The sequence below is a fragment of the Ruditapes philippinarum genome, unplaced genomic scaffold (assembly GCF_026571515.1).
Source record: "Ruditapes philippinarum isolate M1 unplaced genomic scaffold, ASM2657151v2 ctg4359_1_1_1_1, whole genome shotgun sequence".
In the NCBI taxonomy this organism is placed as follows: domain Eukaryota; kingdom Metazoa; phylum Mollusca; class Bivalvia; order Venerida; family Veneridae; genus Ruditapes; species Ruditapes philippinarum.
The window spans coordinates 11,554-32,158 of record NW_026865346.1 but is presented as its reverse complement, the minus strand read 5'-3'; the positions used below and the strand labels follow the sequence as shown (position 1 = coordinate 32,158).

The 20,605-nt window shown below is 30.3% G+C and overlaps 1 protein-coding gene across 1 annotated transcript; it reads left to right on the top strand.

Moving 5' to 3' along the window:
• Positions 1 to 15,686: 15,686 nt before the first annotated feature.
• On the top strand, positions 15,687 to 20,176 carry LOC132728698 (acetylcholine receptor subunit alpha-like). Its single transcript, XM_060714378.1, has 4 exons — positions 15,687 to 16,109; positions 16,735 to 16,874; positions 18,840 to 18,884; positions 20,044 to 20,176. Exons 1-4 carry the CDS (start codon positions 16,058 to 16,060, stop codon positions 20,155 to 20,157), a joined length of 351 nt encoding a protein of 116 aa, XP_060570361.1. The 5' UTR covers positions 15,687 to 16,057; the 3' UTR covers positions 20,158 to 20,176.
• Positions 20,177 to 20,605: the final 429 nt, after the last annotated feature.

Below are 20,605 nucleotides of genomic sequence, written 5' to 3'. Positions count from 1 at the left end.
ACTATTAAAATATCATATTATATTTTTAGAGTACTGTTTAAATGTGCTATTTTTTTTCATTCTAAATAAACATTTATTTTAACCTTCGTATATTAAGTCCATTTCACCCATTAAGCAACGTATTTGGCTAATTTTATTGCTAAAAAGATAAGTTACAAGTACTAGTTATAATTTAGGAGGTATAAATTCATGTAAGAAGTTCAAATCATAAATGTATATAATAGGCAATTAGAGGATATCTAGATATATCTTTGCAATAACATGAAAAGAAAAAGTCCACAAGTATTGTTTCCTGACTTCCTTCTGTTTTTATGATGTCTAAATCTTGAAGACTCACGATTGTAATCATATATGAACATTGTCGCTTTATTGTGTAGTAACAATATATTTTTCTGTCTGCCTAAATTTAACATCGCATTTATACAAATCATTTCACATGGCTCATTCAAAGGTTGTATTTATATCAAATAATTTGAATTTGAAGCAACGTGTTACTGAAACAGTTTATCGTTAATTAAATTTATATTCATACTAATACAATATCAAACGCAGATAAACGTCCAGCTAGTTGTTTCATTTAGGTTTTGTTCAATTGAGAACATAATATGCTTATGTCTGTGAATTTAAATTTAGTTAAGAAATAATATATCCCAAACAGTGATTTTATCGCTAATTCCTCGCATTCGAACGACAAAAATCGCTTGATAAAATCACTGATTTGGATATATTATTTCGATTTTAACACATCAAGAAATACATGCTGCCGTACCTGATATTAAGCTAAATAGCACCTTATTTGTTTCCGGGCTTATTTTTAGCGCGTCGCAATCATTAATAATTCACCAAAAAAATAACGAAGGTTTTGATTTATAAAAATACAAAAATGTTTTAAATCTGATCGAAGATCTATTTAATTTTCAACACAAGAATGAACAGATACAGAAATGATTTATACAAAAATGTATGTTATGAATATTTGGTCATAGCATTGTCTATTGTATTTCATAAATTCACTGATTGAATGGTTGCCATTCATGAAACAAACATTAAAAGTCAGAATAGTGAACCGATATAGTCTAACAAAGTGTTTCTTAGATTATTTCCTTTTCATTTAAAACCATTAAACACAATCTAATAATCTAGATATGCAATAAGATCACCTCATCAAGACAAACGATTAAACACTTATGGTAACGAAGGTTTCCCTAGAATCAGAAAATAACATAATACATCATTTTAGTCACATGGATAAGTTTCCGATAGTTCTAATAGACATCGCCAATCACGTTTAAATAATTTGTGTGACATGGCTACAAAATATGTCATGATATGTCAAACTTAATGACAAATTTAACACAAACAGTCTTGTTGATAACGAAGGTTAAGTGGCATCACTACTTTTCATTATACAATGCATAAAGACTCAAAATACGATCTCTATCATATTCACTAATTTTGAACATTCTTTTTGATTTTCCTGTAGCTTCTGGGGCATCTACTTTTGTTAATATTTTACAAGGTTTCTGCCAAACAATATCCTCATTTCTAGGCCATTGAAAGAACTGCTTCTTGGTTTTCATAAATTTAACTTCATACTCTTCTTCATCTTTATCAACTATTACGCCAATAAACCACTTATTTTCATATACAGAAGCAACATAATCATCTATTTCATATTTCATTTCCATCATATCTTGTGTACATTTTTCTACTTCTACATTTCTAGCTTCATCATGTCTGTTATTTTCGGCATTTACATCTTCATTAGTTTTCTCCTTTTGAGCACAAACTGTATTTCAACTGTTATTATTGACCGCTATTTGGGTCCTAGTGAATTCATCATCCCAAGCATCACAAGAGCCACCTACTAAACAATCTGTACAGTAACAACTAACCTCCCTGACTTTTATTCGAGACTCTCCTTGGCCAATCACTGCATGAATCCTCATAGTCCCTTTGACAGCTTTGACTGTTTACTCTAAAATTTTCGTTTTTCTGTTTCTCTGAAATTTTTCAAAAGAAACAAATCAAAATTTGGACTTTTTTTCATATTTGATTTTGAAAACCCTTTTGTAAAATAAAGTGGCGTCTTGGATAATGTTTTCCCACTTCTCATGGGCTTCGTCGGCTAGGTCTTTTTCCCAAGACCCCCCTTTAAACCATCGAAAGGGCCCCTTTTTGCCGGGCCCGGGCTTCAAAAAAATTTCCATCTACCCTTTGGGGTTACCATACCGCTTTTCCAGGGTAAGAAAAAAGACCCCAAATATATTTTTGTTCCCGGGTTTACTGACGGGTTTTGGTTTGAATCATTTCCAAAATATTTTTATTTTTGAATTTTGGGCATCTATTTTTTTAAAAATTTGGTTGGGGCCAACTCATCGAAAAAAAGTTATTACTTACGTTTTTGTGCCCCATCTCACGACACAAATTTTTGTTTTTGATGTGGTGTATATCTTGGGGCCTCAAAAATTATAAAAACAACTGGGTAGGGTAACACTTTTTTGATTAAAGGGGTATGCAATTCGGGGCCCTTTCTAGAGATTTTACAACTTTTAATTTTCTGCGAGGGCCCGCTGAAAAACGCATTTTGGGTTTTTGGGGGGAAAATTCTCCCTTAAAACCCTTTTACTTTTCTACTTTTTGAAACCCCTTTTTTCACGTGAGATTCAAAATCTTTCATTTTGGGTTTCTATTTTGCCCAAAAAATTCCCTCTCTGTTGACTTTTGATTCGGTTACTCTGGTTACCATCTTTTTCCTGCCTTTCTCTTCTATTTCAATTTCTGTTCCACTGACTCCATACAATTGACGCAGGCAGCGATTTCTCAAGGTCATCTTTATTTGGAAAGTTTTCAATTGCTCTTTCTGGGTTTGCTGATACATCTATACCCTCCTTTCTAAGCAGCTTTACCGACAAAGCAGCATTCTGGTGTTTCGTACATAAGCATTGAACTGCGGCTTGAAAATGAGGGGTTAACAAAATATAATTGGGTGTGCATCGACTAAATGAAGTGAAAAGATATATCAACATCAGGATTTTCTGATTGAAACTTTTTTGTACAAATTTGATAGGTAATCAGAAAGAATATATAATTGTTTCTTTTCACCACTTTCACTTTTCTTCACATCTTTCTTTCCCGGTTGAAGCTTACTATTGTCTTCTCTTTTAAAAAAACTCTATTACTCTCTCCTGATATCTCCCGAGTGTGCTCCTCCCCGATGATCTTGCTACTTGGTGGAGCTTACTTTCGCTTTTCCAAGTCTATGTCGACAGAGGCCAGTTTTTAATGACAGTAATTTGATGCATTTATATTTCTTGGCTATCTTTCCGGAGATGACTCTATGTACAGCTTTCATAGTTCCTTTCGGCGTTTGTTCTTTTGTACGTTTGACCTCGCTGACAATGACATTTCCTTAGCAACAGTGACCTTCTAATTTTTTGCTTCTGACTGTTAGATAAGTTTGCCATCTGCATTTCTTGTTCTGTCTGCTTTCGTGGTGTTAATTCTTGACTTAGATGTTGATTTTTACTTTATTTCTTCATCCGCTGCAATGATCTTTGAGTAGATTTGTATCTTTTCAGAAGCTTGGATCTTTCTTGTTCAAGAAGTCTAATGCGTGAGGTGGCCTCTGACAATTCTCGTTTCCACCTAATAAGTGCACCCTTCTCCTGTTGTTTTGAAATGGGATTCGTACTCTTAGACGACCTCTTTCTGAACTGTCATTTGGAGCACTATCATACCCACTTGTGTCTTGTTCTTGTGGTGCAACCTGCCGTTGCCGCTCTTCACGCTTGCGTTGGTAAAACCTTCTTAATTTAGCTCTATTTTTTGCTCGTTTCTTCTTTTCTTTTCTCTGTCTGAGAGCTCAGATGAAGGTACATAGTTACGGCGCATTCTCTCACGTTCCCGCCTCAGGTATTCTTCATTGTTTTTCTCTTTAAGGCGCTGTCGATTAGGCCCTTTGGATTTCTTATTTACTCTTTCCCATATTAAGATATTTACCTGCAAAAGAAATTTAAAAACCTTCGTTATGTTCGTGAAACCTTCGTTATCATAAGATTAATATGATAAGGGACACTAAAGCTATATTTATGCACAACAAAACATCACGTACAATATAATTCTTTGCAATAACATCGGAAATTGTAAATAAAGTAAACGGATATGATGGAAACTAATAAAATTATCACTTGAGCAACATGAATACCTAGATTCTAAACATGTTCTATAATGTTTTATTCTAAAATATATTGCCAGAGCAATTTAAAAAGGCTGTTATAATGTCCTTTTGATATGTCTATTATAAATGTTTTAGAAACTTATGTTTAATGTATATACACAAAGTATAACTTGATTTTTTATCACAAGAAATAAAATAAAACCTTCGTTATCATGCGATAACGAAGGTTTGATAGATTTCAACACGAGTTTTATACCAAAGGGAGACAAATCATCATCATCTTCATTTATAAACTAAACAATCATGATATTGCGCTAATTAAATTAAATATATTTCAAAACGACCATTTCACAAAATAATTCTTTTGAAAACTAAGATAAAAATACTTACAATTCTAGAAGGAAATTCCAGTAATATTTTCGGTGTTTTTCAGTGCAACAATAATCTTCAGTTACCGGTAAGTAGACACTCCGATATGACGTCACTGGAAGTGATGTCACAGTAATTTTATGCAAATTCCGCGGCAAATTTGAATTATGATAACGAAAGTTTAAATTACGAAGGTTTTAACTCAATGTATGATCCTGATTAGTTTAATTTATTTTATGCTTTTCAGTGGATTATTGATTTATCCGTGAAAATTATATTTGATAATTTCACAGTGAAAATTATCAAAATATAATTTCACTTTTTCAATGACGAAACTACTTTTTTAGGATTTTCCCCATGTGGTACCTCAATTGTTTTTTTCCTGACAATTCTGACAATGTCAGGCTGTTAATAAAAGAAATAGCAAAGCTGAAATAGATAAATAACTTAAATGTCAAAAGTAGTAAAGAGAGAAAACTTACTTCTATTCCTTAAAATTCCAATCACCAAATTTTGTCTCTAAATTTTTTTGTTTCGTTTTTACAGTTTGAAAAATACATTCCTTCCCCATGCAAAACTGCTCTTGATGACATTTGGGCATATTAAAGTATCCTACGAGCAATAACTGCCGTATGCTTTATGAAAAATTGAAAAGCATTGACAGCCATCACTCGTAAAATAAGTAAAATAACCCAGCGTTCCTTACAGCAAGCTTCCATGTTTTCCATTTTCCTAGCTCCTTTTCTGAATGTTTTCACTTCTGTCAACACATATTTCTTGTCTGTTACAATCCTCAAATAAGTTTTCTTTCTTTTAAAAAGGTGTTTGACTAACAAATCAAAATTATATCCTTCTGAATCTTACACAATAATTTCCTCCCATGAAATACAATACTTTAAAAAATGGCTGCCGCTTACATTTTTCAAAGCCAGGTCTAATATAAATTCGCAGTAAGTAACAGAAATATGGATGGATGGTTGGACTTTTTCTCCTACAAGAATTGTTTTGTTTTTTTCATTATTAAAACAAGCGATCATTTATATTTTTTGATAAAATAGATAAACATCACCGTCATTTAACCTTGATTTGCGGACTTATTTAACAGCTCAAGACTTCTTGTTTTAAATGAGAAATTCCGTCTAAATTGGGCTCTCAATGGGGGAAACAGATTTTAATATTAACGTTAAAATTATGCAAGGTTCACTAAGCACCAAAAATGGCCCCATCTTAGATATTTTTAAAAACCTAAAGGTGTATAGTACAATGTGTTACATTTTCAAAATAGACATTTATTAGGCATTTCTGGTTACTATGACGACATAATGACATCATAATTAGAGCACCTGCTTAATTCAATTAAATCACAAATTTGACGACAATTTTCATACAAGACTAATAAATTTGTGTGTTTGACTGAATTAAACTCATAAAGATAGCAATATATTTCTTATATATTGTAAACAAAGTTATAGTTTTTAGTTAAATTAGACTAATGTGTCACAAAAACTAATATAAAAGATAAATGGGGCACGTTTCGGATATTCCAAAATTCGGATATTTAGAAATAAAAATGTTTTGCATATTATTTTTCCCCTTAACTAAAAATGTATTTATTTTTACTTTTATAAATACTTTAAGTTTGTTCATTTTATAATAATAAATGTCTAATTTGCTTGTTATATTCATCTACTTCTTAAACATTACGCTTAAAATAAGGGTGTATATAATCAATCGCAATTTTAACGGCCCTTTTAGTCAGTCTTTAGACAGGACGTTGAACATAATAATATTATAATAATAATAATAATAATAATGATTATAAATTTATTATTATTATTATTAATATTATAATAACACAAAACAGATAGGTATTTTTGTCTAAACCTAAACTAAACTTAAACTGAGTAACTATATACATGTAAGCAAATAGTATGTAAATACTAGGGAGTTTGTTGACTTATTCCAATGTATAGTGTAAAAGTCCGCTTCCAATTAAGTAAATTTATAGATATAAAAGTACGTTAGAATTTTTTTGTCAAGTAAAAATAATGTTTGACTGTATGCTCTTTCGGAGTATACGTAATATTTGATACTGAACTGCAAATTCGATACTTATTTTCTTTTTATAAATTATGATACAGCCAAATCCAGAAAACGATTTTGTGTTATTTATAGTTATGGAAATCAGACTTTTATTACATTGTTATTTTTTTATTTATAATTATGGAAATCAGACTTTTATTACAATTGTAATATAAATGATCCATTGACGATATGAGAAACTTGAGAAAAAAACAAGAGCTTGTCACAAAACGTGACAAATGCCCCCGAAGGATTCTAGTTCTAACCAACTATTACATGTTAAGTGTGGTGGTAAAAATTGACAAAAGTTTGAACCCCAGCAGTGAACTACATTGTATAAGTTATACAAAGAAACCTAGGTCTTGTTCACAACACATTGTCCATCTATGGTGACTTTATATTTTTAAATAAAAATTGAAACTTTCATGTATAATGGAAGTTACAGAGCGGACACAACAACCACCGTTTATATGTATATAACATAAATATTGAAAAAGTTTAAACGCCAGCAATGACCTTAAACTTAGGCGTTGGAACACGTGTCTTCAGGGCAACACATCATACATTTATGATAATTTCATACGTGAAATAAAAAAATATAATCCTTTCATGCATATTATTTTCAGAGCAGACACGACCATCTCTGCCTATGTGTACATTGTATATTAATATCAAAATTGACAAAGTTTGAACCCCCACAATTACCTGGACCTAAGTCATAGAAACCAGTTTTGTTCGCGACACACCATGCATCTATGGTTATTTCATATATGAAAGAACAATTAAAATCCTTTCATGCAAACTGAATCAGAGCGGACATGACCACCACTGTCTATATGTATAAAGCCTAAATGACTGACGGAATGACAGACTGACAGACGGACGGTTCGATTTTAATATGCCATCCTTCGAGGGCATAAAACATTTATTTACATGTATTCATAATTTATGTGACATAAAACAACTCTAAGTAAGATTTGGTTTATATCATTCCAATATGCCCTTACATCTACATAATGATTGTAAATTAAACATTTAACATAAGGAAGCCTACAATCAAAAATTTAATTTAGCATTGTCTCTATTACTGTTCCTTTTAACGATTCTCTTTCACACTGTATTGAATGGCTATCAATTTCAAAATACCGCTACATGATCAGCAAAATTATCAGACCAATTTCTCACTCCTGACTGAGTGTCAACACTCCTTATGGTGTCCATATGTGAGATACCATGTTACGCTGGAGACATCGGAACACATTCTAACTACATGTGCACCAGCAATAAGAAAGGCAGTAATATACATCAATGCTGTCATTCGTGTAGATAATCCAATTCATGTGGTTATGGCTGCTTACATGTATGCTCTGCAATTTCGTGCACAAAATAAAAGGACCCTTTTGAATTGTGAAAAAGGACAAGTCAAGACTTTCTTGGAAACAGCTAGAGCTTAATACCATGCTTTTTTCTCATCCTGGGAAAGTGTACTGAAGACTTTTCGTCCCTTGACTCCTAACATATTTTCTGCTTTGGCATTTCTTGTTAATATTTTAAATGAGAATAATACTAAATTAATAAGATTTAAAACTTCTTGTTGAACTTTTATTTTAGCAATTAAATGTCTAATAAATCTTCAATACCTTAACAACTATGAAATAGCACTGACTTAAAATGCTAAAAATATGAAGGAATAAATACATTAATGAAATAACATATTGTTTACTGAAAAAGCGTTATTTATTTTATTAATTATTAAAACGAAAAAAAAAAGAAAAGAAAAAACAGTTCGTGATCAAGGTTTTGAACTCAATTCTCCTGGGTGAGAGGCTCTCATGCTTCCACTGAGCTAATGCCACATTCCGAAATGTAATGACATCATTTAACATCTAGTTTTACATCAATGCAGACGATGTGGAATTATAAAAGTTTAAATACTCTACATACAGTATCTTTAAATTGTTTTGAGACTTGCAATAATTTTGTTTTCACAAAGTAAATTGAATTCTTCTTATCTACCTTTTAAAAAGACATAAAAACCTCTTAATCACTGTGTTTAAACGACCACAGTTGTTTGTTGTTGTTGTTGTTGTTTTTTGTGAGGGCGAAAGAACTGGACCCAGATCAAGTATTCAGCAATAAAATAGCTTGAACAGCATAACTTCTTTCAATGAATCAATAAAATTACATAACATCACCTTGATAATTCTAAGAATGAAATATTTAAGGCATAAGTAGAATTTCAGCATTCATTTATAAGCGTTTAAATATAATTCTTTTAACTTGCCATAGTTTTGTTTACAACCGTTACAGTGGAAACCGTCGAACTCGTACCAAAACATAATCGTACTTATTTTAGTGAAAGTGCTTTTAATTTACTAGAAATGATTTTTCTGCAAACATTTATGAAATTTATGTTATGAATCATATTTCAACAACTTAGAATACAAAAATAATAATGTTGAATGCAATATACATGCTCCATGATTTGCATTTACTAAAATTAATGCCAGAAAATGATGTATAGATATTAGATAAAAATCTTATTTTGGAATAGAGCACAGGCAAGCCCCAACTTTATATTGATATAGTTGAAGCCTTTGATTCATTACAACACAATGGTGTAATGATTTTGTTGGGGCTGGACTGTGCTGATACTTTAATTTTCGTTTAAAACACCAGAAATACATGAATTTTCCTAATTTTGCTGGAAATAGGAGTATTTCCATAGAACATAAATCATACTAAATGTAAACATATGTCTATAAATTCATATTTTTGTAACAGTTTAAGGATTGAACTTATAAATAAAACCTAAAAACAAGAACTTTTCATCAAATTATTTTTTGCCAAAATCTTGGGCAAAAAACCATGGTTAGTGAACCTAGCTCTTTCGTTTTAACTTGTTTTTAAGCATAAAATAAAAAGAAAATGTGTCTGTTTGTTGTGTAAGATGTAATTTTATTTCATCTCGTGAACTTTAAAACAGTATTCTCACTCGTGGCTACGCCACTCGTGAGAATACTGTTTTTAAAGCCCACTCGATGAAATAAAATTTCATCTTACACACAAATAAACAAATATCCTCTATTTTTAACAATGTTTTAAACATAGTCTTCGCTCTTACTACACCAATGTGACACATTGGTTGATATGAGAGGGTGTCAGGATATATCTTTAGGAAACATTAGTATTTTTTAAGATCACGAAAGTTTTACGTTATTACTTTTGAAGAAATGCTAATTATTTATGATGACCAGTGTTTGCCATTTATGTGCAAAACATAGATCTGCTTGTGGTCCTGTCGTGTACACTAGTCTCTAATAGCTTTATTACTATGTTGTGTTCCTCGATAATCAAAATATTTATAATTTGAAAGACTACTAGTATATAAATTGGCAACAACGAAGGTTTTTTTAATTAGATAATTTCAGCGACACATTAAACACCTAAACTTTTCTGACTAAAACTTGTACTGATCATTGTTATTCCCTTTGTATAATTAAAAGTAAGCATTTAGGCTGTTAAAGTAACAAAAAAAGCAGATTTTGGTAAGCTACCTTTCGAAAGAAATGATGTCCAAAATAAAATTCAGTGCAGGCGACAATAACGAAGGTTTAAAATTCGATAAAGGTTTCGCAAATTTGAACTCTCCAGTGGATAATGGAAGAGTCTAATTTTCAACAGTGAATAAAATGGTAATACAACTTGCTACAGGGACAAATTTTTTCGCTGTTTAGTAAGCAGCTTATATATAAAACAACGTGACATGGTGTGGACCTACTTATTGAAAATCACCGTTAAATGGTGTCGTCATATGTCTTAATATGGAAAGACAACAGTGATTTTATTGTATATTCTAACACGACCCGCATTTTTTTACTTTTAAACATAGAAGAACCAAAAGTGTGTGTTATTATGCTATAGAGTCACTGTTTGACGTTCTATATTTAGACATGTGACGTAATCATTATACATGCGACGTAACCACTATAAAATCCGACGCGCTGACAATAAGTACGGAAACAAATCAGGCGCATTTTTGCTTAATAGCACTTACAGCAGCATTTATTTATTTATGTCGTGTTAGAATCGAAATACTATATCCAAATCGGTGATTTTATCGCTGGATAACATCACTTTTTGTCGTTCGGATGCGCATCATTATATCACTCGGGCTACGCCCTCGTGATATAATTCCCCGAATCCGAACTCCAAACAGTGATGTTATTGACAGGGGCGTAGCTTGAAAGAAATCAATGTGTAGGCACATGTGTTGGGGGGTCTTGGGGCATGCTCCCCCGAAAATTTTTAAAAATCTACACTGCCATAGCTGCATTCTGGGGTATGTTAAGGCATGTTCTGAAGGAAGAGAATTCATAACTTTTTTTTTTTCAATTAAGATGACCATACTTAACTCTATCACTAACTCAACGCAAAGCTACTTTGACATTTTGGCAAAAAGAGCGTTTTTCCGTGTATAACTTTGCCATGGGGTTATGATATATGAATCTAAAAAGAACAAATTTATGCAAATTTTGAAGCAAACATCAAAATTTAAAATTCAAAACAAGGTTGTCTAAATATATAATTAGAAAATAATAAAAACAAACATCAACAAGCACCCCTAATAATACCTTGCTACACCGGACAATCGGTATTAAAATACCAATGATGATGATGAAATATCTAATGTCACACAAACAGCGTCGAATACATTTTCTCAATAAGATTTTATGCTCCTATAAATTATAAATGAAAGTTTCTTTTTATTGTTTATGGTGAAACATATAATTATAGAACATAGAATAGACTGTTTACGTGAAGTCAAACATATAAAGAAAATAAAGACAAATCAAATTTACATCTCAAGTAATTCAATAACTACGTTACCTACAGTAATGTAAGAAAAAGAATTCCGAACAACTTTTATTATCAAACATTTTTGTAATTTGAATGAACTATTTCGCGCGAAGTAGTTTCAGAATGTTCACAATTGTAAGAATTACTATCATTGTGAATGAACTTCGCATGTTAGAACGCTCATATTCATTTACATGTTTATTTTAAGAACTAAAAGTTCAGATATTTTCAATCATGTTTTTCCTAACATTCTTCTTTTCTTTTTATATTTCTCCATAAGTTACCTAAGTCTCTCTATACTGATAATTCAACAATCAATAATTCTCTAATTTTTCGTTGTACCTTCAAAGAGCTTACATCTATCCGCAACATTTTTGTATCTACTTTAGCTGGAGGGGTAATGTTTTACTTGTCTGAATTACATTGTTGTGAAATGTTTGTAAATGTTACTTTATGTGCAATTTAATTAACAAATAAAGTTTCAACTTAGTTTAAAGTAAAAAAAAGGAATTGAATCCCTAGTTTTAAAAGCAAACTCTCCACCACTATGCTAATTAATGCAGATTTTGTTATGTATTCGAACACATTACTTGTATATATTATAATTATAAAAATACATTTTAGAAAATGTATATAATAACAAAGATTATGTTTCACGTTTATTTCAAATCGACTTCATGAACTTGCTTGGTTTCAATTCTACTTTGTGTTTTGTGCTCAAAATTTTGACGGACAGAATAACGTACACATAATTAAATCACGAATACCTTAAGAACGGAAGAGAATATAAAAGACAAGATGTCATGGCTTCATTCAAAAGATATCGCTTAGCTTCCTCATCAGTTGTATAAAGCTAGCACTACCGATATCTGGATATGGCCGATCATTGTCGTGCACACTTGCAATATTTATATTTTGAATCTAAACACTAAAACACTTTTATATTGTCAAAAACTTCATCCGTCTCTGATAGAGCGTTGTAGGGTATATGTGAACCATCGGGTATTTTGGACCGCTTCTCATTATAACGTTTAGAAGTATAATTCCATTAAGTTTTTCAATTGGAAATGAAAATCAATCATCCTCTTTTCTGCTGGCTTCAACCTAGTGCCTGTACAAAAAATGCCCTTCTTTCTGTCCATAAATACCCCACGTGTCCCAAAACTGACTCCTCATGCTCTTCTGTTTAACAAGGTATGTCACGTTTATTTTGCATATGCTTATGATAGTGACCCATTATAGACGATAGTCATACAGAGCTTATCCTAAGTATCTAATGCCAATACTGAAACAAGAATATTTAAAATCACTGTAACAAATATGCATTAGATGTCCCAATATACCCGACATCGCTCTAGGTTTTACCACAGAACAACTTTTTAACACGGCAACACTTTCGTTATGAAATAAAACTCGATATATTTTCAAATAAGGTGTCAGGTCATTCTCTAATACATCTACCGCCTTTACTCTTAAATTTTTATTGCATTTTTGTAATCATTTAATGTTTCATTTCTGAAGAAAAAGTGTAGGCTACGTCACTGATTGAGCGATAAAATCACAGTTTGGGATCTATTATTTCTTAAATAACACACACTTTCGGTCTTAATATGTTCAATAGGGAAAATCCGAGTCGTGTAAAAATTGCTACTATTCCTGATTTCTTTATTAGTTTCATTTGCTGTGGTTGTGATTTACTATATCGTACTTCCACTTTAGTGTTACTCCATTTATATCATTTATAGTTTAAGGGAAATTGTATTTACATTGAATACAGGCTGTTTTCGTATAAGATATTTCGTTCCCGTCGAATTGCTACATGTACAAACATTTGGTAATGCCACTTATTCTTAAAGGGAAAATAATTACAAAAATATTAAAATGATCTTATGTACTCAATCACGCTAAAATGACTTTTCATGAAGTTTCAGCTTGAATTTCTGTTTAAATTCCATATATTTTGGGTTTTAAGCGTAAATATATCTATATATGCTGAACAAAATTTAGACGCCAATCGAATCAACAAATAGTTTTAAAAAAGTCAGGTGACTTGAACAAATCCTTGAAGTTACAATAACAGATATTGTGGATATTGTATGATTGAAACAAGCCTAAGTCATTCATTTGTCCAGAGTTCACTTTGACAACTATTGTGAAATGCTAGCGCTCTAACCTGACGCACGCGGGTCAAGTTAGGAAACCACCATTTTATTCTTTATATGGCGAAAAGTTTTGTTCCTTTGACTGTCTAATATATTCATTTTGTGGGCATTTGCAGAATAATAAATGAAAAATTCAAAAGTAAGAAAATGAAAATTTTGCCTGTGTCTCCCTTTAAAGATCCTGTATGTTTTGTAATTGTGGTTGTATACCACACTTGCGTGAACCTATATACATTATAATTATGCTAATACAACAATTTTCAAACATTGAAAAATATGTAAAATATGTACTGCAAATATTTGTACATTAATTTAATTTAATTTAATTAATTTAATCACTAAATTATATGCATTCATTTCTTATTGGAAAATTTGACTTAGAATCTATAGAAAACAAATTTCTAATTACCTCCCTTTATTTTCATGAAATATTAAATTCGGTATTATCTTTATAAATAATGCTTTTTGAAACTTACAATATAAATGAATCTTAATTTGAACATCATATTTTTTATGTAAAACCATAAAAAATGTGTTACAGGATCTTTAATATGTCATTTACTCAGAGTGATTTATTTTCTTGTATACTTTCATTCCAATATATTTATTTAATTTGCATGTATTTCTCAACATATACACATAGTAATGGCAATAGTTCACACGTCAATGTCGAAACCTGTTTGATTAACTTTAATTTCATGTGAATGTAATTTAAATTTGATTATATCATAATAATATCAAATTTTTATTAAAATAATATACTGTATACTATATTATCACTGTTTGCATTGTCGGAGGATTGTGTCAATAAATTCTTTAGAACAACTTAATGAAAAGAATTCATTTCATCGAAGACATGAAAAGTCAATAAAAAAATCACGAAGTTATTTGATTAATCAGAATTTTCATAGCCTTGCACATAAGGGTATTAAATATAATATTAAAGAAACATGACCGTACAGGTAAGTTATCAATTTTAACAGGAACGCTAGTTTGTACGTGACACAACTTCGTGAGAAACGTTGTTGTTTAATTAAGCTGCATATTATGTTAAATCACATCTGCTTTATTCCTGTGTTTTGTTGCAAATCAAATGTATATAAGTTCTGGATTTATTTGATGACGGAATAAGCGATGGAAACTGGAATGCTTGAAAAACCATGAACAAACAAATAAAGCTTACGATGGCTGTATCATGCAAAGTGCCATATGAGCCGCGTCATGACAAAACCAACATAATGCTGTTCGCTTACCAAATCTATTACAAGTAGGGAAACTGATAGCGAACAGCATGGATCCTGATCAGACTACACTTATTTCAATATCATCGTTTTTATATCTCTGCTGCTATTGCTGCTGCTACTGCTGCTTGGTTCCATTCCATAAAAAAATCTATTCGAAAAACATCCTCGGCTTAAGCATATTTCTTTTTTTTTTAATAAAAATGTCAGAATTATATAGGATCACAAAAATATTGCACTTTAATGTTTATTTCGTCATATCTTTACCTAAACAGTATGAAAGTGATAGAACCAATAAAAGTAACGTTTATAATGAATATATTTTAATGCAGAAAATATGGACAATATGCGTCGCAAAGACACACTCTCGCCGCCAAGTACGATATGCACCGCAAAACGTCCACATGAGTACGATATGCGACGCAAAACGTCCACACGCGTACGTTTTGCAAATTGTTTAAAAAACTAAAACACGTCTCCGGGCAAATTAATTACTTTATTACTAAGCTACGTGAATGTATATTTTTAAAGTTTGGAATTATAGTAAAAAAAATAGCGATAATTATTTTGATCATAATATAGATCGTGCACTTTATCCATCAACTAATCACGAGCGTGAAAGGATTAAAAGACATGTCAATAATCAATTAAATCAGCACGTATTCATCATTAGAAATTGTTATCAATTTTACATCGGCTCTAGCACACTGTCACCTATTTAATATAAAACAGCTTCTATCAGTGAGCTTTATAATAACAGAAAATGACTTTGTATGACATTGAACAATTTTCAACAATTTTCCATTAAATCTTGCAGCGAGTATAATAGTGTTAATAACGATAATAAAATACACGAGAGAAAACTTTTCTTTTATCGGTAAAATCAATGTTGTTTTACATTAAAATATACAATTACGAATGTTTTAAAAGCAGTTGATATAAAAGTAAAGCTTGAGTGGACATCCGTTTAGTAACATCTTTTTTTAATGTTGGAGTAAAACCTTGTTTTTTATCGGTTAACTAATTTACCCGAAGATATCATTCTTTACAATAAAGATTGTATTATTACGCGCTACATGTAAAGTTATAAAGGAAAATAAACTCCAGTATGTGACACTTTACAATAAGTTATTCAACTGTGAGGTTCATCTAAAGTTACAGAGATGTTTTTGAAAGGAAGTTTAACATGTATAGGGATTTTATATATACAATTTGGTAAGTGTTTTAAAATGTAAACATTTTGAATGATAAAGCGTGTAAATACTTGAAGATATTTTGTTTATTTTATATATTAGTAACTTTCTGTAATACAGTAAATTGGATAAACATTATTAGAAGTAAATTACAATGTATTGACCAGTCTCAATAAAACAATAAAAGCACATTTGAAAATATGTTCATTTCATTACTAACGACATAATAAATATCTTATATAACAGTTATATTATTATATACATGTACAAGACTGGTCATCTGCATGTTCTTTATATAAAAATCTAAACAAGATATTAATCCGATATCGATAAATTCAAATAAAGGAAAAGAGTATTATTATTATCATTATTATGATTATTGTTATTATTTATATCATTATTATTATACAAACTTCCTAGATGTTATTTTGTCAACAATTGAGTCTTTTTACAATGAGTTATGAATTAATGAATTATCCCTCCAGTCAAGATGGTTGCAGGAATACTTATTTCGTGTTTAACAATCCCCCAGTCTTCCACTTGTCTCCTTGATTACATCATAATAGCAAATGCCATAATTGTATACATTGTACACATTTCAGACAATGTAAAATATGAGTTAAAGATTTAATGTATTTTTGTTTCAGTCACAGCTCAATATCAAGACATCAGTCATTTACTTGATGACCTACAGAAAGGATACAGGAAACATGTGTTACCGACGAGGAAGACCAATTCTTATGTTGCCGTTAAAGTTTATCCGGCGATAGTTCGAATAGACGATTTAGTACGTATAACTATATTTTCATAGCGTTTCTTTTCCATCCATTTGACTGGATTCAAAATAAATTTCATCATGCATTGCATTACAATAACACTCGTGATTATGATCTCGTGATTATGATACTGTTAGACAGATTTAATTATAATATGTTGACTTTGAAAAAATCTAATATGTAAACAATAACCCCTCCTTTAAAAATCAGGAAACACTTAACGCTAAGAAAAGTATGTAACAACATATGGTCTAAAAATAGCTGCAATCTCATTTCTCAATTCATTGTATAGTTTTTCTTTATACATGTACGTACTATTGTAGTAATGTTCATTACACAGTAATACATGTACTTATAGTTTAAACAATGATATAATACTTTTATTTTGACATTTGTTTTAGATTTGTGTGATGTTTGTTTGTAAACTTAATTGCTTCTGCCCTCATCTAACTGAAAAAAAGATACATGTTGAGAAATCTTATCAAAATGAACCTACATTTTGCATTTTTACAAGAAGTCCACACAAATTTTCGTTTTACAGAATTATTCATGTAATTTTCTACCACACACTTTTGATATTCACATTTATTTCGTTCTTTGACTTCTTGTCATAATGACTCATTAAGTAAAATACTTGCTGACATAAGTTTTGCAGTGACGTAAATATAAGGCATTAACAACAATTCTATGAAGGCTTGAGCGCCAGAACGGACCGAAAAACTCAATATTTCAATGAAATACATTGCTGTCCATGTAATCGTCTAATTAGCTTTTACCATGTTTGTCAAGCATGGTGCCATGCGATACATTAAATATTAACATGGTTCTAAATATCACAATTTATAGATCAATATTCATGCGTTTATTCTTTCTATGGTAATTTAATATTTTATTGTTTGTTCTGAAAACGATATTGCAGATCAATTAAATATGCAAAAAAATACTAAAGCTAGAATCAATGAAACAGTTTAAAGTTAAACAATATATTAAACCATTTGGCTCTGACAGAAAATAAGGGGTATAAATGACAAACTGAAATCGGACACAGTGAATAAAACCTGACACCGTGTCACAAAATATCATTATTATTAGTTTATTACTAGTTTTTATATACACGCTATACAGAAACCACAGTCACCTCATGTTCTGAAGTTGAAATTGATTGTCCTCTTTCATTGTTGCCACTTAAATTTAATATTTTATGCTCTTTTCCTTGATAAATGTAGATATGTCATTTTTGGTAAACAATATGTGATCAGTTAAAGTTTACAAACACAAACATCTTTATAACTTATAATATATACGTCTGGTCTGTGTGATTGAAATAGATACGATTATTACTGAAAGTGCTTTCGATTGACGGAAAATATACACAGGTATAATAAATGAATACTATAAATATATAAATCTTAATTTACAAGCTCTTTTACCACTTCCAGTAAACTATATAGAAAATATCGAAACTCAACATGGCATATATAAACGGAATCAATGGACTTATGTTTGAACAAACACGAAACAGATTGCCATTTTCACGGGCACCTGTAAAATAATTCTTTATTCGCACAGCGCTTTAATTAGTTTCTTAATTTTCTTTTGATATATATTTTGATTCTCAAAAACAGTGTTTCTATTTTATTTCAATCTCTCGTTAAAAAGACATATCTGTTATGCAAGTCAGTTGTCAAGTACTCGTAAGATTTGTACAACTTATTGTCTATATTGCGTGGTATATCAATTTCAAATTAAACGACTTAATCGAACATGTTAAGTTTTATATCTATAACAAGTAGAAGATAAAAACAATTTTTTTTCCATTTTACATGTGTCTTTTACTTGCAATTGCTTTAAATTAATGAATTTGCATAGTCAACTCCATCTTAAAGTTTACAGACAATTACTTAATCTTCTTTTATTTATCACAAATAATGGAACCATATAGCATTAAATTTTATAAAAGAACTAATTTATTTCAGGATGCACATAAAGAAGAATTGTCATCAACGATCAGTTTATCATTGGTAAATATCTGAATATGAGAATTCATTCAAACGAAAATAATCCTTGATATGTGTATCCATGGCAGCGGATTCAAATTTATTCACAGCTTCTAATTTCCATCTGAAAAACTATATGGTTATTTCTAAGGTCGACCGTATGGTAAACACTATGAAATCTGAAGACAAAATGTCTCCATGTGGTCATAAAATATAAAAAAAATTGTGAAATTAAATTCAACTCAGACTGCCGAGTAATAAACATGAAATACATAAAAACACAGAATTATTTGAAGACACATTATGCCTCAGAAATGAATAATTCTTTTCCTTCTTTAGAAAGGGCATACATCAGTTTTATACCAGTAACATTTTAGTAATGATTTGAGAGCATGTTACATTCTTTCTATCTAAAGAAAGTAGCGACGAATGTAGAATTATTATTAGCAAAATGTAAACAAAGTAGTATTTTGACGTCCATACAAAATACTAAATCACTATAAGTTTACTAATTGCTAAAAGGCAAAAGATGGTTAAGTTAATTGGCCATTAGGAAACCTGTTTGAAACTTTAACAGGATGCCAAACATGGGTCTTTAAAATGGAAATTGGTATTTCAGACTTGAATAACATTTTTTTCTTTCTTGAAGATACTATTGTGATTCAAAGAATTCTAATTTATTCACAATCACTTGAAGAAAAGTGATAAAATAACTTCACAATGAAATTTTACCTCTCCATGCACTAATCAAGATAGTAATTTAAGTGTCTCTCTCGGCAAAATGCTCTTAGATAATTTGTTTTTTAGATATAATAAAATAAAGCGGCTTTGTGTAATAGTATTCATGATCAACTGCAATTAAATGAAACGAAGTCTGCCTGGTAGTCACAGTACAATACTTTAAGATTAAGGTATTTGAATTTTTGTAATAAATATCAGGTAGTACCTGTGTCTAAAGGAAGACATAACGTTTTATTAGTTTCATTAGATTAGTTTTTGACAAATTTTATAAAATTGAACATGTGCATGTTAGTTTCATAGAATAACGCTTTCTGATTGATGTATTTGAAAAAAACAAAAACAAAAAAACAAATGTCAATAATTTGTTTTTATGTCTCAAAGAAGAGAGAATAATGATTATAATTTCATTAGATTAGTTTTTGACAATTTTGATATATTATAGTACTGGACGGATGACAGACTGGCATGGAATCCAAAAGATTATGGCGGAGTTAGAGAGGTTTATATGCCGGTATCCGGTATTTGGACCCCTGATATTTCTGTTTACAATACGTAAGCGGCATTGAATGTATTAATGATACTAGAGAGAAAAAAAAGAATAAGAAATTAATTCAAGATTGCTTTGTTAAAAAATGTTACCTAGTTTATGTGATTAAATAATACGATAACATATAAGATCATTTGAAACCATGTTTCTATCCCAGAAAATTTCCCCCATCAAACTTAAAACCTTTAATAAGTTTAAAAAATTTCCCCAATTTAAAAAAACATAACAAAAAATATCATTAAAAAATGATTTATATTTTGAAAAAAATTTTTTGAAAACCACTTAAAAATAAAAGAAAAAAGGTTTAATTTTTGGGGTGAAAATTCACATTCCCAAACTGTTTCTTTTTTTATGAAATTTGGGCAATAAGCTTTTTAATTTTTGTAAAAATAAATTTATAATTAAAAATTTTTATATTTTAAAGGTTTTCTTAAATTTTTTTTGGGTTAGATTTTCC

Excerpts from the sequence above, each read along its gene's own strand:
- LOC132728698 (XM_060714378.1), top strand. The coding sequence starts at position 16,058 with ATGTTTTTGAAAGGAAGTTTAACATGTATAGGGATTTTATATATACAA. Across the intron at positions 16,110-16,734 it reads GATTTTATATATACAATTTG|TCACAGCTCAATATCAAGAC; the intron begins GTAAGTGTTTTA and ends TTTTTGTTTCAG. Across the intron at positions 16,875-18,839 it reads TAGTTCGAATAGACGATTTA|GATGCACATAAAGAAGAATT; the intron begins GTACGTATAACT and ends AATTTATTTCAG.